Source organism: Xenopus laevis, chromosome 7S (assembly GCF_017654675.1).
Source record: "Xenopus laevis strain J_2021 chromosome 7S, Xenopus_laevis_v10.1, whole genome shotgun sequence".
Classification (NCBI taxonomy): domain Eukaryota; kingdom Metazoa; phylum Chordata; class Amphibia; order Anura; family Pipidae; genus Xenopus; species Xenopus laevis.
The window spans coordinates 23,678,902-23,692,337 of NC_054384.1; the positions used below are offsets into that span (position 1 = coordinate 23,678,902).

Below are 13,436 nucleotides of genomic sequence, written 5' to 3' on the forward strand. Positions count from 1 at the left end.
CATCCATGCTCCCTGTGCTTTGTACCTTGAACCTTATTCAGCAAAGTGAATCAAACAGCATTTTTGTGCAAGGGCCAAATAAAAAAAAAAAAGAAGTGTGTATAGACGCAAGTAGACGCAATATCGTTTAAAAGCAAGTTGAATATTATCTCTCCTCACTTGCTACACCTCTGAAACCGAAAAGCCTTTTCAATAGGAATGATAAAAGTCAGCAATCATTTCCATCTAATATTAAAAGGTGGGTTAAGTCTAAATCCATCCATACAGCTGAATCGCTCTTACAAATTGTGAGTTAATTGAGCTCTAATAAAAATAGTGTTTAAAAGGTTAGGTAATTTATTCTTTGCAAGAAAATACTGGTCTGCTGATCAAGCCCTCCAGCAGCTTTCATGTCTGAGATGCATGTAAATGTGTATGAACTTTCCATAATAAAATGCTTCGAATTTATAAATGTTCTATTTTTAATCCAAGATAACGGGCAGTGTCAGGTAAGACATCCCAACAGCTTAAGGCAGCATTTAAATGGAACTATTCTCAAGATAATAAAATACAAAGGTGAAAAATGGGCTTCATATTTTTGGCCCATAATGCTCAACTCCATAATTCATGCATATTGGTGCAAAACTCGCTATTTAGAGTGCAAAGAATTGCACGCCTTACACTATACAAGCTGCTGGTGCTATTTACAGGAGAAGAATCATAAAGGTGGGACATTGGCATCCACTGATACCCCATTACTTGTCATTCAGGAGGTGCAAAGAATATGTTCCAGGGGAAGCAAGGATTTCCAGAGTCCAGTACTTAAGTCTATGGCTCCCTTGCACTGTACTCTGGGCCCTTAAACTATTCTGAATATACAAATTAATCTTCCCTAAGGATATGGCACAAGTGCTAGGCATATGGACTCTAATTGCTACAATTCTTTACCACTTGCACCACTATATTCGTTAAAAAATCCAATCAGTATTGCTTTATGTTGAAAAAAAATGTGCTTTGTGATGTAGATAGTACAGTGAGTTTGTTTATATATATATATATATATATATATATATATATATATATATATATATATATATATATATATATATATATATATATATATGTAGCTTAAGGCACAAAATGCCTGAATGTCCTAAATATATTGATAATGGGTTGAGTGTAGAGGACCTGTATGTATTTTGTGATCACAGCCTCATTGCAACCCGCTTAATGGTTTTAAAAATTAGTGGTGAGCACAACTTTTCCTTGTTTGTTATAGTTTATACAGGAGCAGTGGCCAGCTCCATGTTGTAGCTCCCACCCTAGCTCCCAGCTATAGTCAGGTGATCCCACTGGGGGCCAATAAAAGGGCAAACATGTTTGGGAATTTTAAACTTGAAAAGAAGCAAGTAAGTTGTGGGTAAAACTTAGTCCCAATGTAAAATGTATAATGAATTCTTAATGAATCAGATGCAAGTTGAGAGTAGAACTGGCCAGATCTCTCTCTATATATATATATATATAGATATAGATATAGATATATATATATATATATATATATATATATATATATATATATATATATATATATATATATATATATATATATATATATATCTATATATATATATATCATCATAATTTATTTATATAGCACCAAGATACGCAGTGCTTTAGTTAGAACAAACAGGGAATAAATGGAAGATAACAAACAAGGGTTACAGAGTACAATAGGATTACAGGGCCCTACAAATTAGAGTTTCCAACTAAAAGTTAGGGTACAATTGAGACATTAGGATTTTAGAAACAATTTTGTAATTTATGATACATCAATGATTGATTAATTAAGGTACATTGAATAAGCTTCTTTAAACAGGTGGGTCTTTGAGGAGCGCTGAAAGTTTGGAAAGAAGTAGAAAGTCTGACAGCTCGATGCAGAGAGTTCCAGAGAAAAGCAGAAGCCTGAGAGAAGTCTTGTAGACGAGAATGGGCAGAAATGATGAGAGGAGAAGCGAGGCGAAGGTCAGAAGCAGAGCGAAGGTTGCGTGAAGGAGAGTATTTGGAGATCAGAGATGAAATATAGGGAGGGGCTTCATTATTAAGGGCCTTGAATGGGAGTGTTAGTAATTTGAATTGAAAATGTATATATATATATATATATATATATATATATATATCAAACGGCACTCATTCCCAGATATACAAAAATGCCTGGAAGCAATTTTCTGCTAACACTCTAAGATATCATGATTTTCCATGTACTGTGTGGGACCATAAACAAATGGAAGGACCCTGTGTGCTAGACCCCCATATAATGGAAGCAAACGACCTGAAAAGCAGAACCTGCAATGATGTGACGCTATACTGGCATATCCAGTGGCAAAATAGGCATGCCACTCAAATCCAAGCACACTTTATTCAATTTAAATGTGATTGATCTTTATTTTGCATCTGCACCAAATTTGGAACTGACAAACACATATGACACACAGGGCGACACTGTTAGTTTTAAAACTCGCTGCCTCTAAACAGTATATAAATAAATAAGTGATGATTATTGTAAAATACAATAGTGCTGCCCTGCTGTAAACGTCTCCCAAGGAGTACATAAAAGGATACCAATCCACTTTTCTTTGAAATAGTGAAGCGATTGAGTGTTACATTTAATATCCATTGCCCCAACATAACCTAGAAATATGTCGGATTTAACTCAATAACATGCCATGATCACAGGTCAGGTCATGAAGCAACGAGCAGGTAATGTTAAGAGCAGGTAATGTAAAGAGCATAATTCTAGATTGACAGAATCCTATATAAAGAGAACACACTGTGAAATGAAAATACAACATTATCAAGTATCACAGTGAGGTCAAGTTCTGTATGGAGCATGTTTTACCCAGCAGGAAAATTTGTGAGTCATGCAGTGTCAAGCAGGCAGGGGAGTTACAAGGTTCCTTGACTCCCTGAGATACAAATCCTATTATTAGCATCTTATTCTTATATGAATGTAACATGTTATTGCTCCTCATCTCAATTTCAGATCTGTGACCAGTTCGATATGCCCTTCGCTGACTATATTTGATGATAATAATACAGAATGTTTCTATATTCATTAATGCAAGGATATTAAGGGGCACATTTACTAATGGTCGAATATCGAGGGTTAATTAACACTCGATATTCGACCCTCGAAGTTAAATCCTTCGACTTCGAATATCGAAGTCGAAGGATTTAGCACAATTCGTTCCTTCGAATGAATAATTGTTCGATCGAACGATTAAATCCTTCGAAACGAACGATTCGAAGGATTTTAATCCATCGATCAAACGATTTTCCTTCAATCCCAATTAGGCTAGAAAGCCTGTGGGGACCTTCCCCATAGTATAACATTGATGCTCGGTAGGTTTTAGGTGGCGAATTAGGTGGTCGAAGTTTTTTTTAAAGAGACAGTACTTCGACTATCGAATGGTAGAATAGTCAAAGATTTTTAGTTTGAATCGTTCGATTCGAAGTCGTAGTCGAAGGTCGAAGTGGCCATTACGATGGTCGAAGTAGCCAAAAAAATACTTCGAAATTATTTTTTATTTTCTAAGTATTTTTTATTCTAATCCTTCACTCGAGCTAAGTAAATGTGCCCCTAAATGTGTATTTTGTATCAAATATATGGTGGTGGCTAAAAAAACAACAAAATGCTTCTTTGGTATACTTATAAGGGGTTGTTCACCTTCCAAACACTTTTTTCAGTTCAATGGTTTTCTTTGCCAGAAATAAAAAAAGACGTTTTTCAATTGCTTTCAATGTTTTATTTTTTTATTTGTCCAAAACTGAAGTTTAAATGTAATGTTCCTGTATCTGGTGTTTCCAGTCTGGCAGCTCAGTAATCCAGGAGCAGATTCTGAACGGTTACAATTTGCTACATTAGTTGATGCATTTCTTAGCAGCATGTTATGTTGGAAATATTGGTTACTATCAATTCTAACAGCTGCCTTTAAAGGAGAAGGAAAGGTTAAAACTAAGTAAGGCTGATCAGAAAGGTCCACCTAAATATACCAGTAAACCCTCAAAATAATGCTGCTCTAAGTCCGCTGTCATAAGAAACACGGCATTTCTTTCCTTCTATTGTGTACACATGGTCTTCTGTATCAGACTTCCTGCCTTCAGCTTAAAACTCATTGCCCTGGGCGTGAGCATGCTCAGTTTGCTCCTCTCCCCTCCTCCCTTCTCTGTTGTAATCTGAACCCAAAACTATAAGTGAGCAGGGAGAGACTCGGGCAGGAAGTGATGTCACATCAAGCTAATACTGCAGCTGCTATCCTAAACAAACAGAGAACTTCTAGAGCTTTTTACTCAGGTATGGTAAAACATTCTACAGAATAAATATAGCATTCTAGCTTGCACTATTGCAGCTAATCTATTGGCAATAAACTGCCTCAGTAGCTTTCCTTCTCCTTTAATGCAACTCAGGGATTCCACTCAGCAGGGCCAAACATACATTTATCAATTAAAGGGGTAGTTTACCTACCCAGGAACTTTTCCACATTTATGTAGCTCTCCATCCCTTTTTACATTTGAATGCGGCTCATGAGTAAAAAAAAAAAAAAAGGTTTGGTAAAAAACAAACCTTCACATTTGAGTCGAAAAGGCCATAAATAGTTCTAGTGAACTATCTGAAAACAAATAAACTAAAAAAAGTGTTGCCAGGTGAATAACCCCAGAAAGCCACTTTTTATTATCATTGTTTTGTAATTTTTTTTTAAGCAGGCTCAGTCAGGTGTATAGTATTATGTTTTAGATTTCATTTTGGACATTAAGGTGGTTATTTACTAAACTCCGAATGCAAAAGTCCTGAAAAATTCGCGATTTTTTTTTTTTTTATAAAATCAGACTTTTAAAAAATCCTGAAATTGTTCAGAATTTACTAAACCCCGAGGATGAAAAAGTCCGAATCAGAAAATCCAGCATCTCAGACCTGTTGAGGTTGCATATAAGTCAATGGGAGAAGTCCCAATGATTGTTTGATGTGTGCTGGGTTTCGTGCAATACCCCAAAGTTTTCGGCAAAAAGCATAAGAGATCTGAGTTTTTGGGTGACAAATCCAAAAAAATCATGAAAATCAGTTTTTTTCCCGCAAAGCAAATTGTCGGGAAAATGTAATAATAAATAAGCTTAAAAACCCAAGTGTATTTGATCGGAGTTTGTAGTAGAAAATATTGGGATAAAATCAGATAAATAACCCCCTAGGGGTAAATCATCTGGTCTGATCAATGGATGGTTAAGTGAATCCTTAGAATTAATATGAAGGTGAAATCAGTCTGGTGTTTTCAGTCAATGGAATGAGAGGTGTGAGTGAGAGACCCTGTTTTATTTAAAGAACGAGGATCCAGCAAAGTCTGATCACACATACAACACATTTGTAGATGTGCATCATGGCTCAAACAAAGGAGGTGCCTGAGGACTTCAGAAAAAGAGTTGTTGATGCCCATAAAGCTGGAAAAGGTTATGACTATCTCTAAATAATTTTGGACTCCACCAACAGCAATGGTGTGTATGACAGTGTAGCAAGGAGAAAGCCACTGCTCTCCCCCAGAAATATTGCTGACCGGCTACAGTTTGCTATATCAGGCGGACAAACCAGAAGGATACTGGAAGAATATTTTGTAAACGAATGATGCCAAAATATAACTTTTTGGCTTAAATCAGGAGCGTTACATTTGGAGAAGAAAAAACACTGCATTCGAAAATAAAAACCTTATCCTATCTGTGAAACATGGGGGTGGGAGTGTCCTGGTTTGGGCCTGTTTTGCTGTATCTGGGCCTGGGCGACTTGTCATCATTGATGGAACAATGATTTCTGAACTATACCAGAGAAGTCCGTGAACTGAATCTCAAGAGACAGTAGGTCATGCAGCAAGACAACAATCCTAAACGCACAAGTTGTTCTACCAAAGAATGGTTACAGAAGAATAAAGTGAATGTTCTAGCATGGCCAAGTCAAGTCCTGACCTTAATCCAACTGAAATGTTGTGGAAAGCCCTGGAGCAAGCAGTTCATGAGAGGAAACCCACCAACATCCAAGAACTTAAGCTGTTCAATATGGAGGAATGGGCTAATATTCCGATGCGCAGGACTGATCATGTTACTACAAACATTTAGTTGAAGTTATTGCTGCACAAGGGGTCACACAAAATACTGAGCCAAATTAAGTGAATACTGATTCGCTTACTTTTGCCACAAGAAGATTTGTTATAGAATCATTTTTATTTCAATAAAAACATGACCAAATATAATAATTTTTATTTCATCTGTTTGACTAGGTTTTCATCTACTTCGTCTTCATCTACTTTAAGGACTTAAAAATCATGTTTAGGTCACATTTACATAAAAATATAGACAATTTTAAAGGGTTCACAAACTTTCAAGCACCACGCTACATCTCTTTGAGTCAGCTTCAAGCAGCTACTTATCTACTGTTGTGTTGTTTAGCCTACAACCTTATTTTGTACCAGGTCCAACAAGATGTTAAATTCGTCTCCAGTACTACGATATATCAGTTTAAAAAATTAATTACATACTCAACACGTTCACCTTTGAGTTAACTGTTGGTATAGTGTCGAGAGTGATATTCTGAGGCAATTTGCAATAGTTTTTCGTTTTTTATTATTTGTGTTTTTTGAGTATTTTCAGCAGTTCTCCATTTTGCAATTTTAGCAATCTGGTTGCCAGGGTCCAAATTACCCTAGTAACCATTTAAATGAGAGACTGGAGTATGAAGAGGAGAGGACTGAATAGAAAGAGGAGTAATAAAAATAGCAATAACAATACATGTTTAGCCTTCAAGAGTATTTGTTTTAAGATGGGGTCAGTGACTCCCATTTGAAAGTTGGAAAGAATCAGAAGAAGATGGCAAATAATTGAAAAACTATAGAAAATAATGAAGACCAATCGAAAAGTTGCTTAGAATTTGCCATTGTATAAATTAGTAAAAGTGAACTTAAACGTTATCCACCTCTTTAATAATTAGATTAAATTGTATAATTGCATGTCTTTGTCTAAATTATAATAATGATTGAACTTTTAAAATATATCTAACTCACCATTTGTCTCAGGTACAAATATTGTGAAGATGCAGGCAAAGCCAGCAAAAACCAAAAATCCAGCTGTTGCTCTTCTTCTCCCAGACCTAAGAAATGACACAGCATATAATATTATTTCTCAACCACAAATACCTCCTTTAGTGAACATAAGTGGAAATAAAATGAATGTAATAAAACTGTTGCCTCTAGGAGGCACAGAAGGGAATATTTGCATACTAAACATAATACAGATTGCTGGAAAAGCTTATATGCAACGAGAAAGCCTCCAACAATTACCCAATGGCTTCATTCAACTCATCGCGAAACAAGACAAAAGAAGGCCCATATTTCACAGAGCATCTTTAGGTATCACAAATTATTCCCATATGAAGGATCCCCAAAAATTGGCTGAACACCAGAGATAGTTCCGCCCTGAGCCAGGCAATATTCCATATCCCAGCCTCCATAGCTGACCACTCATTGGAATTAGCCAGACTAATCCAGGCCAAATTGGGGATGTTCACGCTGGAGAAGAGGCGCTTAAGGGGTGATATGATAACTATGTATAAATATATAAGGGGATCATATAATAATCTCTCTAATGCTTTATTTACCAGTAGGGCTTTCCAGCTGACACGAGGTCACCCATTCCGATTAGAAGAAAAGAGGTTCCGCCTAAATATTCGGAAGGGGTTTTTTACAGTGAGAGCTGTGAAGATGTGGAATTCTCTCCCTGAATCAGTTGTACAGGCTGATACATTAGATTTAGCTTTAAGCTTTAAGAAGGGGTTGGATGGCTTTTTAGCAAGTGAGGGAATACAGGGTTATGGAAGATAGCTCATAGTACAAGTTGATCCAGGGATTAGTCAGATTGCCATTTTGGAGTCAGGAAGGAATTTTTCCCCCTCTGAGGCAAATTGGAGAGGCTTCAGATGGGTTTTTTGCCTTCCTCTGGACCAACTGGCAGATAGGTAGTTAATAAAAAAAAAAAAAAAAAGTTGAACTCGATGGACATGTGTCTTTTTTTCAACCTTACTTACTATGTTACTATGTATTACCTAAGAGAAGAGTGCTGCATTCAGGCAGGTGTACCCAGCCACATGGGGTCTGGCCATTTTTTAAATTAATTTCTTGCTGTGCTTGAACCAGAGGAAACATCTACAATGAGTCGAACTAAAAACAGTGTACAGCCTATGATTAAGTGCCTACTGGCACGAAACGCGCAAGACTATGTATTAATCTAATTTGTGGCCTAAAAAAGTTCTCAGTTCTTTTACAAGCCTATTTGTGAGATCTGTGAAGTGCCTGCCATTTTCAACTTTGGTTGGATACCTCCACCTTGAGCCCTACATACTGTATTACTGGTGAGATAATAACCTTCCTAGGTTTTTACATTGGGACCTTTTGAAGGGAAAACCATCCCTATACAGCACCCCTGCAGGGATTTATTATATATGACCCCATAAAATGCATGTAGCTTTCTGTTTTTTTAACAAGAGGTTTGGCTCTTAGGGCTATGGTACACTGTATGTGGTTCACCTTTAGGTTAACTTTTAGTATGTTATACAATGACCAACTCTAAGCAACTTTTCAAATGTTCTTCATTGTTTATTTTTTATATTTTTTTAATTATTTAACTTCAAATGGTGATTACAGACTCCATCGAAAAACAAATGCTCTGTAAGGCTGCAAATGTATTGTTATTGCTACTTTTTTTTATTTATTTTTACTAATCTTTCTATTCAGCCCCTATCCTATTAATATTACAGTCTCTTATTCAAATCAATGCATGGTTGCTAAGGCAATTCAGACCCTAGGGACCAGATTGTTCAAATTGCAAACTGAGCCGCTGAATAAAAAGCTAAATGACTGAAAAAAATTAAAACCAATTGCAAATTGTCTCAGAATATCAGTCTCTACATCATACTTAAAGTTAACTCAATGGTGAACAACCCCTTTAAGGCACGTGAGCCATGGGGTTTGTGATTCAGGAGAACAAGGTTGGTTAAGGTGTTTTATTCTCCTTAAAAAGTGCATTTGAGTTTATAAGGACACCATGAACACCATGGAAGCTAAAAGGGGGTCTCTGGAAAGAGCGATATTACTGCTATTATAGGGTACAGTGTATTTTCTTTCGCTCCATTACGAACAGAGAACCTGCACCCACTTCTAGCAACCATTGAGATCCAAAAGTTCTAGTAGTGGTCATTATTTTTAATATTATTATGCGATATCTTTTTGCATTTATACAAGGATATGCTTGATCTGCAGGAAATAATTTGCCGAAGGCTACCTTTGACAGTACTAGGGTGCTTAAGAAACAGCTGGTCAAGGGATCAGAAACTGGCATTTAAGGCTAGCATATAAGACTTTCTTTGTGAGATGTGGCGGAGAGCCGGGCAGTGAAGTTGAATCAAGATCTCAGCTGGATGGGAGCATTAAAGCTTTCAGTGATCACTAAGGTGCCAATCCAAAGTTTCCTCTGCATTGCTATGTGACCACAATCAGCAGGCACACTGCTGCAGGATCATTCTTTGACCCTCATTAATCAGCTGTTACAGGGGCTCATAAGGCACTCTAAATCTAATCAAAAAGTTAGCTTTCAGATGTCACAGTTTAAAGTCACACAGCCGAAATATTCACTGTCTCGCAGTGCCTTCTCTAGGCACATGCATAATCCTTGTCACTCTTTATAAAGATTAGTGCTGTATTCTTTGTAACAGCTGTGCCACTTTGTATAGAATTCTGTGAACTACTGTCTGCAATATTCTTTGCCTTTCATTTTACAATTCATGGTTTTGTTTCTCTTCTATGTAAATATCCAAAAGCCTTAATTTACTACATTGATTTGCACATTTAAATGTCAGACTCTTCTTCAAGGTGATTTGCCAACAAATAGGGCTAGCGCTGCTCTGCGTAGACCTTTTGTCATAAAACCTGGGGCAAGTCACTACAAGTTATACAATTATCTGAATTTAAGAAAACAAGTGCATTTTGTAAATTGGAAAATATTGAAATGTTACTTCAATACTTGTTAAAGATTATAAGTAAAAAGTAAGAAATAATTAAAGACAGTACTAGTATGCAGCTAGGGGGTTTAAAGGCTCTTTATTAGATATATGTTAAAATACATGCATGAGATCCATTATCATCCTCCCAGTTCGTTACCAGCATTGCCCGCTCGCCCCCTCTCCCTTCTCGTTGCAAACATTGCCCGTGCCCTCCCTTCTCAGCCCCCTCTCTTCTTGCCTGTCTGCTCTTCCTCCCTTCTTGTTACCAGCAATGCCTGCCCCTCTCCTTTCTAGTTATTGGCATTGCCCCCCCTTTGCAGCCCCCTTTCTGCTTGCCTGTCGCTCCACTCCCTCCCTTCTTGCTTGTCTGCTCCTCCTCCAGTCTAGTTACCAGCATTGCCTGCCACCTCTCCCTTCTAGTTATCGACATTGCCCGCCCCCTCCCATTTCAGCCCCCTCTCTTCTTGCTTGTCACTCCGCTCCCTCCCTTCTTGCCTGGCCGCTCCTCCTCCAGTCTTGTTACCAGCATTAACTGCCTGCCCACTCTCCCTTCGCATTGCCAACATTTCCCTTCCCCTACCTTCTCAGCCCCCTCTCTTCTTGCCTGTCCGCTCCCTCTCTTCTTGCCTGTCTGCTTCTCCTCCCATCTTCTTATCAGCATTGCCCGCCCCCTCCCTTCTCAGCAGGTCTGGACTGGGAGTCAAAATAGGCCCTGCCATTCCAAGTACACAGAGGCCCAAACAGCCCCCTACCAGCCCACTATATTGTAACTTTCTATGGAACCATACAACAGCCTCTCTGGTATTTGCCAGAACCCACAGAGTGCCAGTCCGGGCCTGCTTCTCAGCCCCCTCTCTTCTTGCCTGTCTGCTCCCTCTATTCTTGCCTGTCCACTCCTCCTCCCGTCTTGTTAGCAGCATTGCCTGCCTGCCCGCCCCCTTTCCTTTCTCGTTGCTGACATTGCCTGTCCACACCCTTGTCAGCCCCCTCTCTTCTTGCCTGTCTGCTCCCTCTCTTGTTGCCTCTCCGCTCCGTTCCCTCTCTTCTTGCCTGTCCTCTCCTCCTCTTGTCTTTTATCAGCATTGCCTGCCCCCTCACCCTTCTAGTTATCGACATTGCTCGTCCCCTCCCTTCTCAACCTCCTCTCTTCTTGCCTGTCCGCTCCACTCCTTCTCTTCTTGTATGTCCGCTCCACTCCCTCTCTTCTTGCAGGTCCGCCGCACTCCCTCTCTTCTTGCCTGACCACTCCACCTTCCTTCTTGCCACCGGTATTGTCCGCCTGCTCCCTCTCCCTTCTCAGCACCGGCATTGCTTGTCCACTCCCCATCCCTTCTTGTCACCGGCACTGCCCCACACTGGTTCTCCCTCCATTCTCATAACCAGCATTGCCTGCCACCCTTCTCTTCCTTCTTGTCACCGGCACTACCTGTTTCTTGGTTTCTCTCACTGGCAACCACTTTCTGGACATAATTATTACATTGATTCTAATATCTACTTTGAGTCTAAGAACAAAATTAGTTTAGTTAGGTGGGCTTCACTAAAACAAAATGTTTTAACAGAAAGGTATAAGAAAAAACAGTTTTATATTAATTAATAGAATAACAAATATATAGCATTATGATCATTTATGGTATATGTTACCTTTAAGGCAGTGTACTTGGAACAGACACACGGGCAGGAGGGTGGGAGGGGTTAATGGTAGTAGGGGTTTCCCTGCTATTGCAGAGTTCAGCCTATCAGGTAATGCTATGACCACTTCCTGTGAGAGAATGAAGGGACACTCCCCCCTCCTCATTTCAGTCTAGCCTTTGAAGAGAAAGGTTCTCTTTGCAGCTCTGATATAATGACAATTTTAGGTTAAAACATTTTTTTTCTGCATCATTACATATTTTAATGAAGGATGTATAATATATCTAAAGATGAATATAATATAAAATGTCTCCTTTAATTTTATAGTATGGAAAGTTTTTGTTATGCAGACATAACCACAGATGACAAATTTCCCCATGTGCCATCACCCTAAAAAGGTCATCCACCCAAAAACAACTTTTCAAGACACATTACATTTTCAGTGGTTTTTTAACATTATTTGTAAATGTAGTAGCAACTGAAAAGTTTGGTTCTACCTTTCTTCAAGTCTTAGTCCTCAAATCATTTAGCTTGCAAAATTGTTTCAGGAGTCAGAGCCAGGAGTACAAAGTTAACAGTAAATTTATGCTGCTTTCAATAGCAAATATTAACTTCCATTACCTTAAAAAGTAATAAAAATGTGTAATTAAGGGATATTGCAATGTAGCTTAGAATTATTCTTTCATTATGCAAAGGCCTCTTTAAAAGTACATACAGAATGTACACCTTATTGGGAGCTACTCACAAGATGCACATCAATATAACAACGTATTGTAATGTGTTTTTTTTGTGCTCCCCTATAGTTTTGTTAGGTAATAGGCATATATTTACTCAGCTAATTACTCATTTAAATGCAACAGTTAAATGATACTCACCATGACTTCTCTATAAAATACAGGCACAATGGAAACGCAGGAACTTCCACAAGGCCATATAGTGCTACATTCAGGTAAAGATTGCCTTTCAATTCTCCTGCATTCAAGGTCAAGCCGTAGTAAACCAAACTGCAAACGTACCTAAAAAAAAATCAATTTCTTGGTATATTACGATCTTCAAATTAGGCTCTAGATTAAAAATCTAAAGATTCCCTAATATAAAAAAATGAAAGTAAATATTGTGTTGACAAATCAGTAATTGTAGTCACAGCTAAAGGGATAGTGTTGTTAGAATTGAAAGCGTATACTTTTGCCTAAAATGAATACACAATATTGTATAAAACAGTAGTTTAGAAAGCATGTGGCACTTTTTATGGTTAGATGTAGTTATCTACTTCTCCTTTCACATGTTACTACTAGGGATGCACCGAATCCAGGATTTGGCTCGGGATTCCGCCTTTTCATGCAGGATTCGGCCGAATCCATGTGCCTGGCCGAACCAAATCCTAATTTGCATATGTAAATTAAGGGCGGGTAAGGAAATCACGTGACTGTCACAAAAGAAGAATTTTTTCTTCTTTTTCCTTTCCCGCCCTTAATTTGGGCATGCAAATTAGGACTCTGATTCAGTTCGGTTTTAGGCCGAATCTTTCACCAAGGATTCTGGAATTCGGCCAAATCCCAAATAGTGGATGCGGTGCATCCCTAGTTACTACTGGACCTATTATCCAGGATGCTTGGGACCTAGGGCTTTCCGGGTAAGGGATCTTTCTGTAGTTTGGATTGCTATACTTTCTCTACAAAAAATAATATTAACGTTAAATAAAAGCAATAGAGTTTTTTATCTCAATATGGATTGATGCAACTTA

The 13,436-nt window shown here is 38.2% G+C and overlaps 1 protein-coding gene across 1 annotated transcript in view; it reads right to left on the reverse strand.

Annotated features, from left to right (window-relative positions):
• Positions 1-13,436, reverse strand: part of slc22a15.2.S (solute carrier family 22, member 15, gene 2 S homeolog) — a gene marked incomplete at its 5' end in the record, with an annotated part of 153,576 nt that overhangs the window by 60,136 nt on the left and 80,004 nt on the right. The window contains 2 exon segments of the mRNA NM_001086152.1: positions 7,074-7,159; positions 12,568-12,708. Of these exon segments, the coding sequence (NP_001079621.1) occupies positions 7,074-7,159; positions 12,568-12,708 (227 nt within the window).